Source organism: Myotis brandtii, unplaced genomic scaffold (genome assembly GCF_000412655.1).
Source record: "Myotis brandtii unplaced genomic scaffold, ASM41265v1 scaffold1053, whole genome shotgun sequence".
Lineage (NCBI taxonomy): Eukaryota > Metazoa > Chordata > Mammalia > Chiroptera > Vespertilionidae > Myotis > Myotis brandtii.
Window position 1 is genome coordinate 1,210,443 of NW_005353549.1, and position 17,461 is coordinate 1,227,903.

General features: G+C 38.1%; 2 protein-coding genes across 7 annotated transcripts in view; one reads left to right on the forward strand and one right to left on the reverse strand.

The window, feature by feature from the left end:
* The window catches only part of BHLHE22 (basic helix-loop-helix family, member e22), an 8,017-nt gene extending 6,248 nt beyond the window's left edge, over nucleotides 1-1,769 (forward strand). The window contains exon 6 of the mRNA XM_014540417.1: nucleotides 4-1,769. Within this exon, the coding sequence (XP_014395903.1) occupies nucleotides 4-114 (111 nt within the window). The 3' untranslated portion in view covers nucleotides 115-1,769. The remainder of the gene's footprint in view (nucleotides 1-3) is intronic.
* Nucleotides 1,770-9,295: 7,526 nt separating this feature from the next.
* The window catches only part of LOC102240967 (25-hydroxycholesterol 7-alpha-hydroxylase), an 82,739-nt gene continuing 74,573 nt past the window's right edge, over nucleotides 9,296-17,461 (reverse strand). For 2 of the 6 annotated variants that reach the window (XM_014540378.1, XM_014540381.1), the window contains one exon: nucleotides 12,630-13,872. In XM_014540378.1, the coding sequence (XP_014395864.1) occupies nucleotides 13,576-13,872 (297 nt within the window). In that variant the 3' untranslated portion in view covers nucleotides 12,630-13,575. The other 4 variants (XR_001362273.1, XR_001362272.1, XM_014540389.1 and 1 more) reach the window with 4 other exon arrangements.

A 17,461-nucleotide genomic window follows, 5' to 3' on the forward strand; every position in this document is an offset into this window, starting at 1 on the left:
GCGGGCTACCCGTTCAGCGCCGGGCTGCCCCCGGCTGCCTCTTGCCCGGAGAAGTGCGCCCTGTTCAACAGCGTCTCCTCCAGCCTCTGCAAACAGTGCACGGAGAAGCCTTAAACACCCCCCTGAGAAACATAAGACCGACCCAAAAGCTAGAGGAAAGGGAAACGCTGCCCCCACCCCCTTTATTTCAGTCCTCTGGTAGTTGTGAAACATTTGCAGAGCAAACAAAGCAGAGGCGAGAACTGAGGAGACGTATCAGAGACACACGGGACTTGAGCCTTGACATCCCCAGAATCTCGGTCTTCGGAGTGGGAGGGAGGGAGGAAGGAGGTGGAGTTGAGCTGAAGTATGGATGTCTTTTTTCTCAGAAAAGTGGCAACTTTGGTGGCAGCCTAGGACGCCAGGAAGCAGTTTTGCTTTAAGGTTAAAAATAAGTTTGAAAAGTAGTCGCTTGGGTATAAAGTGTGGAGAGTATTGATACTAATCTTACTAATAATTGTGAATTTGGCTAGTGCTGAGGGGGAGAGGAGTCTGGGGTTGGGTGGCTTGTAGGACGGAATATTCATTCAGACAAATCAGAAAGGGCACTTGAAAATAAATTTTGATTCTGAGCCAGGAGAAAAACATGGAAGGTAGATTTATTTAAGTGAAAAGAAAAAAGGGAGAGACACGTTGCTATGAAAGACTTGTATTTTTTATTGTCTCTGAACTGTGAAAACGCTCAAAAGTTTTTGGCAAGAGTGATATAAAAAAAAAAAACTGTGGCTGAAAGAATTGCATTTAAAAATATTTATGTGCACCTTGTTACTTTCCACTCTGCAATGATGTATTAACCATTCATGGTATTTATTTGTTATTCTTCAATGACCCACATCAACAGTATTTATCATGTGTAAGGTCATGGGTCTTATGTGCAGATTTTTTTAATGCCTCTAAAATTCTGTTTTATAGATTAACTTATACTGTGTGCCAAGTGTTTAAAAGGTTTATTTGCCAACAAGTATGAAGAGACCTATTGATGTATCTGAGCCGCTTAGGTTTATCAAAGGTCACCTGGATTTTTTTCAGTTGCGTCATCCCTGTATTTAAATTGAGCTTTAATAAATTGCTTCAGTCCAAAAATTACAGGAAAGGTGTATTCTTAATTGATGAACGAATTGATCTCTTTTTTTGAAAGGGGACTCCTTTGCATTCTTAAAGGGAAAAACATCACAGCAATAGAACCTATAAGTAAGACCATGCTAAGCAAATATTTTTCCAGGCTGTGCTGTGCATTTTTAAAAGCTCTAATTTAATTGCTTTTAATATATATGTACATATATAAGTTATTTTAATTGTGGAGAATTATTTAAGTTAAAAGACTGGTTTGATTTGCCTATGGTGTGAAATCCTTTGTTATTTTTCTAAGAAAAAATAAAATAAAATTTAAAAACAAAGCTAAGGAAGAGCAAGAAGCTATTTACCCAAAGTGAGCTTTCGGTTTTAGTTTGCATGGCTGTTTGCCTGCCTTCCTATCCTACAAAAATCAAGAAATCCTTTTTTTTTAAAAAAAAATGGAGTCCTGCTATTTTCCACTCCTTGCAGATAATACAAGTTTAGTTTGTCAGGTTATGGCGAGCTGGGAGCTGTGATGGATCTATTGGTGGGTTTTGGATGTATAAAGAATGATATATATTCAATAGGTCAATCAGACTATGACAGCTATGTACAACCATTTGTATGTGTATCTATGTCAGAAAGAATCTTTATTAAAATATTTTGATCAAACATTTTATTATGCTGTGCTTTGTGGGAGGAGCAGTCACCTCTCTTCTGTGTTACTTTTGGCTTGAAAGATAACGTAAAAGAAAGGAGTTTCAGAGAAGTAAAGTTTTGTCAGGGATATACAAAGAGGAGTGACTAGTTCTCTTGTTTACTTGTTCAAAAGATGATGGCTGGGCCTGGTGGTCATTGGGGGAGAGAGCAGTGGGGTCAGTGGTAAGACCCAGGGAAGGTCCAGAGTTTGTTTGCTGGCATAACTTTGAAGGCCATGCTGTCCCTGGACTTCTTTTCCCACTTGGTGGCCTTGTTAACCATGTTAGAACCCATCAAAGATGGTGAAGTTTCTTAAAGAGTTTTGATCAAAATTTCTGTTTCCCTCTTGCCCAAAAGCCAAGGAGAAGGGATGGATTTGAATTCATGGAGGATGACTTTTATTGTGGCTGTGCACATTGTTTTCTGACAGAAGAATCAACCAGGTTGAGTTGTAAGTGTAAACAGTGCCCATAGAGATTTTCAAAGCTTCACAGTGTTGCTTATTAATGAGATATTTAGGGACTCTGTTTGGATAAATTGGGCATTGATTCTATTAAAGAATGTCTGTATAGACTTGGATTTGGGCCTGAATAACACCCACAAATATAGGTTTGATGTTTATTGTGGAGGTTATAGGGACGGTGGTGGCAAAGGTACCGTGCTTCTTTCCTAGGCAGTTTGCTAAACGCATATTTGTCTGTATAGCCTCAGCTCAGAATGATGTTCCTAAATGCCATCAAACTTAGTGGGGGGTGAGGGAGGATATTTTCTGCTCCACTTGCCATCAAAAAGGATTAATCAGAACCTGTAACTTTTCAGAAAACATAACAGCAAAGGGCCTTGAAGCTGAAGCCCTCCCAGTCTGGGAGTGGGGGTAGAGGGAGGGAAGAGACCAGGGCAGCCCCCAGGCTGGAGGAGACCCATCTCTTAGCATTTACCAGACAAAGCCTGGGTGCATCTAATTATGATTATTAAAACAATTTCCATGACGATGTCTAATATTATGTTAATTTGAAAACAACTGTGTATGAAAACTGTCGACTATAATACCTAAATTCATTTAATGAAACACATCGTTAAGGCAATTAAACCTCCTGGATGTGATTAAGAAACATAATTACGACACTGTTCTGCGCCATAATTGGGTGTCTTTAATCAAGGGGTAAAGTGATCAGCAACACAGCCATTAGTTTGTATTGTTCTGGCCCTGCTGTCCATCATTCTGATTAGGAATTAAACACAGCCACCATCAGTCGATTTTTTTTCCTTTTTGCATATTAACATTGTAGGGGACACATTTGCTGCAAGATTTACTGCTTAGCGTTTCTCATTATTAAATAGGCCTCCTTGAAATACTTCCTCTGCAACCTCTGTACTGTTCAACTATTATTACAAATTGTACAAATAATAATTCTTGAGCTTCAGAAGTTCACCCTTTAACAACTCAATCTCCACTTTTCGTCCTTAAATAGACTTGAAATGGATAGGGATGGAGGAAAAAAGAGGATGTTGGGAATAAGTCAAAATGTCAGAGGAATATGTGCAATTATTAAAAGCAGTTTAATAACATTTCTTTTTATTTTGATAAATTCAAACCAATCATTTCTCTTTCCAAATCCAGAAGTTGACCAGCATGTTGTTCTAGGGATGAACGTGAGATACCTGAAAGGAACTGGGAAGGGGGTTTTGGTGATTTACTTAGGTGGCCTTTTCTGCCCTAATCCCAACCTTTCCAAAGTTTCTTCAGCAGCAGCTTTTAGAGAAGGTCACTGAGCGTTGGAGAGAGAATTCTTCCCCCACCGGTCGGGCCAAACCCCGGTGGCTTTTCTTCTGAGGGTTGAATCCTGAATTTGGCCCAATCTGGGAAGTTAGACCACACATTTGTGGGCCCCAGAGGTCCTTCCAGTTTGGAGTATCCAGTTGGGAACTTGGTGAGTGAGCAAGGGGGAGGGGGTGGGGCGGGGGAGGCAGGGAGGTCTTGCCTAAGTGCCCATGGAACAGGGCAGACAGGCTGGCCTGGCCCCTAAGACTGGCTTACTCCAGGGCCAGTGAGCCTTGGCCGCCCTGAGCCCCTCCGACACCCAGGAGCCTTGGGGTGCTTCTCCAGGCGCATCGCGGGTGGATCCCGCTGCTGCTCTGGTGTCTTAGGAATTGAGAGTGGGCAGATGAGGCCAAACGCGGACCCAGAATCCCACTTGGCCTTTATTCCACCTGTTTCCTTTTCCAATTACTCTCTAATTTCAATTTCCTTCTCTAATTCTAATTCCCTCTTAGGTTTCACCTCCAGTTTGACACTGGGCACAGACAGAAGCGCGGGGGCTTTTCTCGGACTCCTACAGGACCAGCAAATGATCATCTTTGAAGAACTCGCCTGCCGGGTGTGTGTGGGTGTGTGTGTGTGTGTGTGTGTGTGTGTGCGCGCGCTCGTAGTGCGCACTCCACCCCGCAGCTGGGCATCCCCTCCAAGACCTTGTATTGAGCTAAATTCGTCTCCCTTCTACCGGACTCATCTCCCCTCTTTACCGCTAACAGCTCACTGGGGTGGAGGGAGGGCTAGTCTCACGGGCTTCCCTTCTCTAGGCCCTCTTGGTCTCGGACGCCTGAACCGAACCTTTCTGCGCGCCCTGGACCTTGAGATCGTTCCAGCATGAGTGGCATTGACTTCTCCAATGTAATGACTTATGAAAGATATAATCATGTGTTAAATTGAATCCTCCGTTTAACTGTTAATGGTGTGCTCTGGGCACATTTGCGTATTAGATGCTATGGTAACTAATTACCACTAGGAAAAAAGGGCAACACACTTCCCCAGACTTTGAAAAATAATGATGAGAGTTCACTTCCCGGCTCGCAGCGCACTGTGGCGGCCGCAGCCTGCGAGTGGAGACCCGAACGTGTGGCGGGAGGTAATGAATCCTGGTCAGGCGAGGATCCTTAGTAAAAGTTTTAATGAAATGTGGGTTGGGTGAGGAGGGCTGTCAACTACACGATGGCGCCTCTAAACAAAATTAAATGGCAAAAGATGAACATCAGAAACATCATAAGTTTTCTTTTAATTAAAATGTGGGTCAGACTAAATTATCCACGTGCCAAGCAACTTTACATCAATTAACATTTTTTTGTTGTGTGAGCAAAATAAATGAGCCCGTTTCCTGCGCGCTCTGTGTTGGCATTTATAACTCGGAGGCCCCTTGATCGCCAAGCCAAGGAGCTGCAGGTTGCTTTAAATTTGGCCTTTTTATATCAGACTTTGGGCACCGTAGACGGTAGGGGAACAGGAGGGAAAACGAGGAGACAGTAACTTAGTTTAAGAGGAAAAGCAACTCTCCAGTGAAGAGTCTTTCTCTCCCCGCGGGATCTCTGGCTCTTCCGAGCGATTGGTAACGTGTTTACTAGAACCAGGGTTCTGTGCGGAGGACCGGTTGTCTGCATCGCCCCCGGGCCAGTGTTGGTGCTGGGACCTGGGAAGGCAGGGAGCGGGATGCTATTCCTGCAGCTCAGCCAGCCCAAGTTTGCAGACAGAACGACGCCCTCAATCAGCGCGCCCACAGCGCTGCTCAGTTCGCGCTGCGCCTCGGGAGGGACTCGGGATCCGCACCCGCAAAGCGCCCCTGGACTGGCCTTCCGGGTCCCTCCTGCGGGTGCAAAGCCATCCAACCTCCAAGTTCATAGGGACAAAAAGCGAATTTAAGGGACTCTGCGTCAAACTCTTTCGAGAGGTGGCACTAGGATCGGGTTGTCCCCGGCACCCCCGCGGCCTGGTGGGCTCACGTGCAAATGCCAGGCTTGTCAAGATCACCCCGCAGCCGCGCCACAACCAGGAATGCTACAAAAGCGCCCCAGTTTTATCCCCCAAGGACCCCTTTGCTTTCAGGGAAACTCTTTGCTGGCTTTCTGATTTGGGTTAAATTCTACCACTTTTTCTAGATGACTGGTTTTAACACCGTCAGGAGCCTTCTGGACCATTGCGAAATGAGTACCCCTGAGTGCCTGTGCCTTCGCGCCTGGACTTTTCTCCCCTTCCCTTCCTCTGTGTTCTCTAATTTGGGCAATACACAAATTCAGATTAGAAAGCTCCGGAAGAGAAACGACTGTGCTGGGAAGGTTAGACTGCAAGGGAAAGGAGGATTTGGCAGTTAACTTCACCATGCCTCTCTTCTCCCCCCCTCCCCCCCATAGGATGGACAAACCTATCTTACAAGTCCCCAGGATGCTTTGAGGGGGAAGTTGGCTTTAATTATGCACACTGTGCTATCATTCTCCTTCCCAGTTGGGGAAAGAGTTAATTCTTTCCCAAAGACCATAGTTGCCCTTGTCTTCTCAACCTGATTCAGAGATGCAATAAAATATGAAGCAAATTTATGATCTGTTTCAAGCATTTTATTGCTGTATTTTTAAATTCATATATGCACATATAAGAACTATGATCTGTGAATAATTTGAAATGCTATAGTAGAATGATACATTTTAGATAAAACATAACCATATCTTTATATAATTGTCTCAGATTAAAATAAAAAAGAAAAATAGATTTCTAATGTGGACCAAACTGAAAAACTAATGACTGCCATAAACTGCTAACCAACCATAAATTAACATCTTCATCAAATGCTAAAATGGTATCAGTGGTTATATAAAGCAATTATTATTTCTCCTTATAAGTTTTAGAATAAAGTTCAGGGATATTTAAAGGATCCATTATTTACAAATGCTTGGCAATCTTAAAAGATTTCATATTTTATTAGGAGGATGGTTGCAACTCAAATCTGCTAGGTTAATAGAGATGTTTAGAGATGAGAATTTACATTTAAACATTAAAGTGCTTCATAGCCTAACCTCATTTTATGTATTTATCTGCTCTGGCAATTACTGAAGAACTTGGTATAAGGATTTCTTTGTTAAATATCCTTTATCTACTCTTTGAAAAGAGAAGACAAATAATCACTTATTATGGGAGAGCCTCAGATTATGTACTGTCTCTTTAAGTAAGTATAGCTACATCTGCCAGGTACAGTCTCTCTGCAGAGGTATGTTCAAAATTCAGGTGCCAGGATGAGCCTGTGGCCTCCACCGGAGACTTCCTAGCCAGGCCTCCACAGAACATGAAGAGCCATGGAGGAGAAAAGGAAGCAGGGTCAGGGAATAACCCATTTTTTTTTTTTTGGAGAAACATCAGACATACATATCTTTAAAGTGTAGATTTCTCAAGAGAGTGAAATTAAGTAAAATCTGGAATTACTCAACAAAGTAAGCTATTTTTTTTTAACATTTAGGAAAAATTTTAATGAAAACAAGACACTTCATTGACATATGGAGGATCTGAGTGGCATACAAAGTCGAATTATTTCCGCTGTTCCACTGCTCTGCACAGTATGTTTCCCTAGAGGGTAGTAGTTGTGGATGACCATCCACCAAAGGTCAAAGGTGAACTAAGATCTTCACAGGCAAAGTCCTAGGACCACTCTTTAGTTTAACTTTTTGCAAGCATTGTTTAGTATGAGGACTTCCTTCTTTAAAAATAAGTACTATTTTACAGCTTTTCTGTAAGCTAGATTTGGTTCAAAAGAGGACATTTAAAAAACTGAATACCTAATTTCAAAACACAAAGGAAATACTCCTTTTTGTAAACTTTTAGATTCATAGAAAATTCAAAAGTGATTTCAAATACTTAAAAAAATTTTCATTTAAAGTATAAAGCAAAGCATTTACAAAACTTTAAGTATATTGGCCAGTTTTTAAAAGTTGTGGAATAAAAGTACATTTCATTTAAGCATTAAATATACAAAGCATTTATGTGGGTTTTCATGTAATAATTACATATATTTTATATTAACAATAGCTATTTCTTAGAAACAAAAGTAATATGGAGTAAATATTCTTTTGCAAACAAAAAATCTCCAACTAATACACACTTTATATTTTTAAGTGTTTAAATTTGACTCAGTGATAAATCATTAGATATTAGTACCTTTATTTGTTACTCACATTCCCTCTAGTTTCTCCTATAAGCACAAAATGTTGTAAGGGAAATAAAATGCTATCTCAACATTTACTTTCTGTGTAGTCTGCAATATATCATGCTCTCCTTATAAAAATGATTATAGTTAGAAACTGAGAACATAAACTATGCCTCAAATAATTAACAGTAAACTGTATCAAACTTAAAATTATCCAGCATGACCATGGTGTATTTCCTCTATCCAGCTGCACCTTGAGTAGAAAATGCACATTTCTACTTACATGATCATGGTTAAATCCATAGAGAATTCTCCAAAATTTTTGTTTACTCAATAAATGCTTTTTAGAGTAAAACTGAAAACAAAAATAATTATTCCATAGACTCTTCATTTAAGGACACAATTTACCCTGATCATTAAACAATACTGCACTGACTAGTTCAAATGCACACAAACACTTTCTGCGTCTAAGGCAAATTCCCTTAAAACAATGACTCACAGGGGTGTTTATTGGAAAAGCCAAGTATCCCAGTGAAATTCTGTATGGCCAGTAACTGAAGGAGCCACATTTCATTTTTCATCAACAGCATTCTGTACAATATGCTTTTATACAGTTTGAATTTTAGCTTTATGAATAAATAGAATACTGCCCAAATATTGTTGTTTTATTCATTATTTGTGGTAAAGTGATCTGCAGAAGACAAAGACCACATCTAATAGAAATCTCTCTCCCTTTTCTTGTTCTTACATATGTCTCCACAGAATAATAACAATTATGAAGAATTGTAGCCTAGCAAGGTCAGCCAGGTTAAAAGAAACGTATTAAAAAGTTTACTATGGCCCTGGCTGGGTAGCTCAGTGGATAGAGCGTCGGCCTGCGGACTCAAAGGTCCCAGGTTCGATTCCGGTCAGGGGCATGTACCTTGGTTGCGGGCACATCCCCAGTGGGGGATGTGCAGGAGGCAGCTGATCGATGTTTCTCTCTCATTGATGTTTCTAACTCTCTATCCCTCTCCCTTCCTCTCTGTAAAAAATCAGTAAGATATATATATTTTTAAAAAGTTTACTATGGCCCTGGCTAGGTAGCTCAGTTGGGTAGAGCATCATCCCCGTATGCCAATGCTGCGGGTTCATCCCTGGTCAGGACACATGCAAAGCAACCAATGAATGTAAAAATAAGTGGAAGAACAAATTGATGTTTCTCTCTCTCTCTCTCTCTCTCTCTCTCTCTCTCCTTTCTCTGAAATCAGTCAATAAAATATTTAAAAATAAAAAAGCTTATTAGTCACTGATATTTCTTGGATCTATGTTTATTTCCCACATAAATAAATAAGCTAAAATATATTGGAAAAATACTGAGTATAACAATTAATATTCTTTTAAGGAGAGTATCAGGAAATAAAAACATACGTATATATGTATGTGTGGAGGGGATGAGGATGTAGGGCTATTCTGACAGCAAAATTATTTCCCAAATAATTTGTCACTTGTAATCAGGTCTAACATGTTCCTAATAGGGAAATAAGAAGACATGGTCATTCGTCTGTGCTTTAAAAATTGATTTATTGAATTCCTGTTGTAAAGCATTTTTCTTACCTACAATCTTAAGATAGTACGCTTTCTCATAAATCCACATATGTACCATTTTAAAATCAAAAGATAATATTAAACAAATGATTCGGGACAACAGTTTTTTTAATATACAGCATTCCTCTGCCTAAAAATATATTTTTAAATATAAGTATTGCCAAATTATCTCCTATTTAAAATTATGTAGTAGAGCTTTTCATGAATTAAATTTATCTTACTCAAGAAGGTATTATAAATAGAATAAACACTTAAAGCTAAAAAGTTCAAACATCAATGATCATTGATTTAGATGAACACTATGAAGTAGAATAAGTAATAATTGCTTTAGAGAAATACCAGAGAGTTTTATGTAATCGCTCATTATAATTTAAAATAATGCTACAGGGAATGTAATCTTGGCTTGCTTACTTTTTCTTAATTGAGAATGCGAATATGAAAACCTAATAATGCAGTTCAAGTAAATAATCGTTTGCAACAATGGCGAATTTAATAGATTAAAACAGTGCACATTTTACTGGCATGTAATTCTTATTTTATAATTATTGACATTATTTTACACTAAGATCAAAACCTAGATAATTTTTAGCTTTAATCTTGGAAAATGGTTTTAATATTCCACTGTTACATTAGGAGATGGGTATAGGAAAAGGTGCCCAAATGATTTTTTATGAGAAAATAAGCAGAAGTAATCATGTAGATTTTGAGTTGGGAAGCTCTGTTGCCTTAGACTCGTGACCCAAAACTTAATGATGAAATGGAGAAGATATAATGAAGTCAGTCAGAAAAACCAAAACAAGGCAGATAAAAGTTCCCATGTGGGTTGCTTATGGCATGCCTTATTTAGCGATAAATAGTTTTCATCTTAATACCTTCAGAGCATTTAGTTTTTGCTGAGTGCATCACTACTGGTGGTCATTGATACAAATCAACATCTTTACTTATTTGTTTCCTTTCATTTGAAACTTAGGGGAGACTTACAAATGAAAATATGGTTTTTTTTCTAATATGTAAAATACAGTTTGAAAAAATTCTGAAGCCTCAATGACTGTGTTTGGTTTTGGTTATTTTTGCCATACAATCTTAATAACTGATATGTATGTTTTAATGTGTGTGATTACGTACAGAGTAATTTCTCACTATAAAACATTACTGTGGAATTAATGATGGAAGATTGGTTAGAGCAAGTGATAAAACAGAATTTTAGAATAGTTTTTAAAAAGATGAATTTATTATTTACAACTACATTTACAATAAATTAGTTGTGAGTACATTGCTTTCCCTAATATATTGTATGTTCTTGAGGAAAGGTAACCTAGGGCATCACATCATATCTAGAACAGAGGAAATGCTCAATGAATGTTTGATCAAATAAATGAATAATGCGTTAACTAATGACAAAACTTATTCCCTTTTACAAATACATACAAGTAGTTTTTAAAAGGCACAACATTGTTAAAGTATCTCCTTTACAAGTTTACATTTGTATATTGCATTTCACTTTTCAAAATATGTTTACACACCTTCCTACTGTATTTAATCCTCACAATGAACCCTGATGTCGAAAGGCCTTATTATTTTTATTTTGAAAATAAGGAAATGAAACATGGAGAAGCAAAGTGACTTGTTGATCATAACAAACCAGTTATGTCACAGCTTGAATCCATGTCTTTTAACTTATTTCACCATGGCATTTTTTTCTATTCATAAATGCTATTTAATTACTAGATTTAAGCCCGTCATAGGACTCTCTTGTTTTGGTTCTCCTGTCCATTGATTTTGCATAATATTTCCTCAGCCATTTAATTTATTCTTTTTTTCATTTAATGTATTCTTATTTTCTATTCTAAATCCCTGCACATAAATTAAAATGGAATAATTTTCTGCATTTTCTCTGCTGTAACATCACAGAAGTATACTATTAAGATGAATTTAAGAATCTGAAGGTTTCCATGTCAGGTAATATGGTGGACTAGCTGTCTTAGTACAAAATGAATGGGCCATGCTTTGTGGCAGGCAGGAGATAAAGCCCAGGGCTTGAGTTGCGTGTATGTGCGCACACGCTATGGAGGTTGAGGACAGGATTTGCAGTAACTCAGGGTGGAAGGTGGCTGGGCATAGCAATGGTAAGAAAAGTGAGGGTAGTTTAAGATTGGGCTTTGGCCTCTACTTCAAAGTAACAGAAGTAGAGTTTACCAACAGTTTCCTGGGTAAATAGATCATTAAAACATGATGGATACACATTATGGAATATTGAATTAAGAAGGATCTGGTTTATAGAAAATACATTTGTGTAAATCAAAAACATTCACCCAAAATAATAATATATGTGCTATAAAAAGATAAACATTAAACACTTTAGATATTGGCCTCTGACGGGAAGGGTATGATGGTGGAGGTTAGGGATAAAATATAATAAGTAAATAAAGCCAGAGGAGCCTTGCTTGGACTAATTATAATTATGCACCATGAACTAATGGGTATAAGGACTATGATTATTCAATCCTATAAACCTGAGGTTAAAGTAAAAAGAAGGAAGAAATAAACTCAACAGATGTGTTAAAGAGCAGATTCTATATATTGTACACAGAAAAAGCTAGAAGATCTAAAGAAATTACCTAGTATGTAAATAAGAAATATAAAATATGGGAGAAAAGGTCAAACAACATTGAGTATAGAGTGAGAGAATCTAATGGAGAGCTGGAAAGAGTAATATTCAAAGAGATAATGGCTGAGACTATCTCATTCTTGATGAAAGACACACATTCTCAGTCTCAAGAATCACAAGCATGATAAATAGAAACTACAAACATTGAAGACAAAGAGAACATGTTAAAGCTGTCAGAGAGAAAGGGCAGACTTCTACTGGATAATTAAACTGACTAAAGGCTATAACCTCTTGAAAAAAATGGAAGCCTTAGGAACATGCAATATCTTCAAAGTATTGCAAGGAAATGATTCTCACCTAGATGTGTGCATGTAGTAAAATCATGTTTCTAGAATGAGGGAAAAACAAAAACATCTTCAACCAAGCAAAAGCAGAGATTAGACTAGAGGACCTTCAGCATGTATTTCAGGAAGGAGAAAATAAATGCTAGAAAATCTATTTGCTTATTAAGTATAGTAAGTACTATATAATGTTAGAAGTTATCATTAATGCAATATGAATTACCTGGGTTTTATTACCTGTTTTGCCTCTTTAGATAGAGCATCATCATTTTATGTCAGATGCCAGACAATCAATCACTTGGTAATCTGATACGAGAAATCTTTGAATCATGGACACAATGCTGCATTTGGCATATAAAATTTTATTTTATTACCTAATGTTGTAATTCAAAATAAAACAAATAAACTCCAAGTCCAAAAGGTGAGGTGTCAAGAACAAATACTGCTATCTAGTTTCTGTTTATATAAATAGAAGCATTTAGGAAAGACTAAATTGCAATACTGGCATAATCTTATGGTTTCTACTAAAGCCAAATGCTACAATCAATCCTGTAATGATTTCAACATTTGTTTCTGCAATAAACCAATACTAATGTCTAGAGCAATTGCTGAATATATAATAGGTTTTGTGTGTTCTTATACATTAAATCTTATCAGATCTAACTTGTACATGAGTGGTCTTATATCAGAATAAATTTTGTTCTATTGAGCTATAGTATACAAGTAATAAAGAGCATTTATGGGTGATTAAATATTGAAGTTGAAGTATTTAATCTACTGCACAACTCATGTAATGAAAACATACCCTGGTGATATAGATATTATTGATATTATACCTGAAGGGAATATTTTCATTCAGTCTATCTCCTGGAAATTTAATTTCCTTCTCTGCGAATTTGGAAGTTGTTAGACTGTTCATTTCCAGCACAAATTTCCAGTAGTATATAAAGTGTGTATTTACATATTAGAGAAGAATTTAGGTGACTTTTAAAAATCCCACAGTGCTAAATTTATTGCCATTTATTTACTATCATATGTGAAAAATCACAGTATGTAGAAACTTAAAAACACTATTTTTAGTTTATTATGATGTTAATTTTGATGTCCAGTTTCACAACACCACCCTGTTTTATTTTATGAACAAGTACACGCTGGACTGATCTCAGATCAAATAAAAGTTAGCACTTTGTAAAACAATAGAAGCAAAGCAATTACATTTGCAGAAATTAAAAACAAATTGATGAGCTGATGGTTTAGGTTGGTTTTGATAGATTTCTTTTCTTTCCTTTTAGCTTCTTTGAGATTTGACTTTGTACCTAAATAAAACATCAGAATCTGGGTACTGAATGCCAATCAAAAAGCGGCCATAGTCTAGTTGTACAGGTTTATCATCCATTATTTCTAAATCAAAATTAGTTAAAAGTACAACTAACAATTGCTTTATTTCATTGATTGCCAAAAATCGGCCTGGGCATTTGCTGGCTCCCATTCCAAATGGCAGTATGTAATGCTTCAGCCTTTTGCCTCCTTTGAAAAAGTTGGTTTTCTTCTTACCATTTTCTACAAAACGGTCAAATCTATACTCCTGTGAAGAAGAAGTGGAGAGTGTTACAATAAAAAAATGTACACGAAATAGTGTGAGTTCATGTCCACAAAATTGCCAGCTCCCCCTGCTTATCTTAAAAGCCTTCTTTTAAGAAAACAAAACTAAGAGCAAATCATGTATGAACTTTCAGAAAAACTCAAATTCTACTAAGAAGTTATTTTTCCCATATAGAGTAAAATCCAAATACCTATATGACTTTCCTTCCCAGCTCACATTTCTCTCCTATGCTGAGTTTCCTAAGAGGCACTATGTCTATTTTTGTCGTGTAAGGTGGGTCCTGACTCACGGGCACTTGATAAACCAATGTTGGTAGACGGTCAGGGCTCTGGCACTGTCACCATTGTTACTGGAATAATGAATAGGAGCTACTAACTAAGGATCTAGAATATGCTGTTTTTCCCACCCATGCCCAGTCAGCTACTAGTGGATGAGAACTATGAACTTAGGATTCAATGCTTATGTTTGGATTCAATAGATATAAAATAATGAAATTCACATAAAGCACTAGAGAGGAGCTAAGCCACAAAATCAGTCTTGTTTTTTGATGTTGTACTGAATTTCTCCTGTGACAGTTCTATTAGAATGAACTCTCTTTGGGGTAACTCTAGGATGGCAGGTGTTGTTGGTATGTTTTCATAAATAAGTTATATTACTTGTCACAGAAAATGATGGGAATGGTTCATCTCCGTGTTTGGCCCACCATCTTAATTTACTCGCACTTGAGTTTGCAAGAGGAGACGGAGTGACCTTATTTCGGCCCATGGTGAATTAAACCATTGATTAAATTAACACGTGGCATGCATGAAAATGACCACATTTTTTCCTGTGCTTGGTGCTCATTAGCATTAGACCTGCTCAGCACACAACTTTGATATGAACTACGTGAAATCAAAGGCAAAGAAGCAGGTCAGATGGAAAGCATCTCAGGTTATAGAGAAGACCCTACAATACCTGGGTAGATTCTGAATTCATCACAAACCACCTAACTGTCTCACTCCATGCCAGTATTAATGTCAGTGAAATCCTTTCCTTTAAAAGTACTGAATTTATCCTCATTTATCTAGGATATATATTTTGATAAATAGTCAAGCTTAGAAAACACACTTTGGGTAGCTTCTATTTCCCTCTAACTTATAAGTTGATGGAATCAAATGGCAAAATTAATCTGCAGTAGAACACAAGTGTATTTTCCCACAGAGAAATTTCTGGGGTGTATCTGAATAGAATCTAATCAGTTCGAAATAAAAATCTCGCTTCATCCCTAGGAATAAGGACAGTCTTTGTTGACATCTATTTTGTTCCAGGAGATAGAGTTACTATATGGCACTCTTTCCGGGTGACCTTTTTCCATTACTGTGGCCCGGGCCTGCTTGCCCAAGTTCAGTACTGCTGCTTCCTGACCAATCTGAGGAGACCAGCACTCTCCCTGAGATCTCCTGGCCTCGGCCAAATAGTTTACATTAATTTTGCCATGAAATGATTTGTTAGAAATAGACTTACTGGAGTCCCAATGTTTAATCCAGAAAATACAAAAGGAAAACTTAGCTTAGGTTATGACTTCACAATGTCCTGGTGTCATAAGTAAGCCAGAAACTGTCATGGCTTTCCTGTTCTTCTCTGTGAAATGGATTATGCAGTCCTCTGAGAGGCCATGGTGATCGACACATAATGGTCCCCTACCCCTGTGACCTTAGCTAGTGTTTATATTCAGTTCCCTCAAATTTCTAGTCAATCAGTAATGTCACTCCTCTAATTTTCCACCATATCCTATTCAATTTCTTCATACTAAACATCATAGAAATTCCTATTTAGTTGGATATATTATGAAACAAGAAGGGAAAAGGCCAACTTCTTTTGCTGAGACTATAATCAAGGTCAAAGGGCACATAGGCATAAATATATATACATATATATTTTAAAATATATTTTATTGATTTTTTACAGAGAGGAAGGGAGAGGGATAGAGAGTTAGAAACATCGATGAGAGAGAAACATCGATGAGAGAGAAACATCAATCAGCTGCCTCCTACACACTCCCTTCTGGGGATGTGCCCGCAACCAAGGTACATGCCCTACTTAGCTTAGGTTATGACTTCACAATGTCCTGGTGTCATAAGTAAGCCAGAAACTGTCATGGCTTTCCTGTTCTTCTCTGTGAAATGGATTATGCAGTCCTCTGAGAGGCCATGGTGATCGACACATAATGGTCCCCTACCCCTGTGACCTTAGCTAGTGTTTATATTCAGTTCCCTCAAATTTCTAGTCAATCAGTAATGTCACTCCTCTAATTTTCCACCATATCCTATTCAATTTCTTCATACTAAACATCATAGAAATTCCTATTTAGTTGGATATATTATGAAACAAGAAGGGAAAAGGCCAACTTCTTTTGCTGAGACTATAATCAAGGTCAAAGGGCACATAGGCATAAATATATATACATATATATTTTAAAATATATTTTATTGATTTTTTACAGAGAGGAAGGGAGAGGGATAGAGAGTTAGAAACATCGATGAGAGAGAAACATCGATGAGAGAGAAACATCAATCAGCTGCCTCCTACACACTCCCTACTGGGGATGTGCCTGCAACCAAGGTACATGCCCTTGACGGGAATCGAACCTGGGACCCTTGAGTCCGCAAGCCGATGCTCTATTCACTGAGCAAAACCGGCTAGGGCCATAAATATATTTTTGAGTGGAAAATTTATTTTCAGTTTGTTTTCTTTACATGGCCAGGGCATGGAGAACCAGAGCAGAACGTAAATATTAGGAAGAGCTTGTGGCCCAGCCGGCATGGCTCAGTGGTTGAGCGTCGACCTATGAACCAGGAGATTGTGGTTAGATTCTTGGTCAGGGCACATGCCTGGGACTCGGGCTCGATCCCCACCAATCAATGATTCTCTCTCATCATTGATGTTCCTATCTCTCTCTCCCTCCCTCTCAGAAATCAATAAAAATATTTAAAAAGACTTTTTAAAAAGGAAGGGCTTTTGATTAATGTTGACTTAAACTCTTATAGCCATAATAACTTAGTGCTTCATAATTAAAGCGGGTCAATTAAATGCAATATCATTAAGTGGATAAGAACAGAGAATTTTAAAAATATATTTTATTGATTTTTTACAGAGAGGAAGGGTGAGGGATAGAAAGTTAGAAACATCGATGAGAGAGAAACATCTATCAGCTGCCTCCTGCACACCCCCTACTGGGTATGCGCCCGCAACCAAGGTACATGCCCTTGACCGGAATCGAACCTGGGACCCTTGAGTTCACAGGCCGACGCTCTATCCACTGAGCCAAACCAGTTAGGGCATAACAGAGAAATTTTTAAGAGAAAAGGTAAGACACTGAAATTTCCCATTGCTCCTCTAATGATTGCTGTGGATGACTCCTCAACATCTTCCTTCTGCATGAGATTCGGGGTGTGTGTGTGTGCGTGTGTGTGTGTGTGTTTTCATTTGTTTCTAGGCTCCAATGATGGTATTCACATCATTTCAGCCTCTGACTGATTTAGGAGAGGGTGTGTGAGCCAATCTCATCAGTGCTACAGGAGAAAAGTCTGTG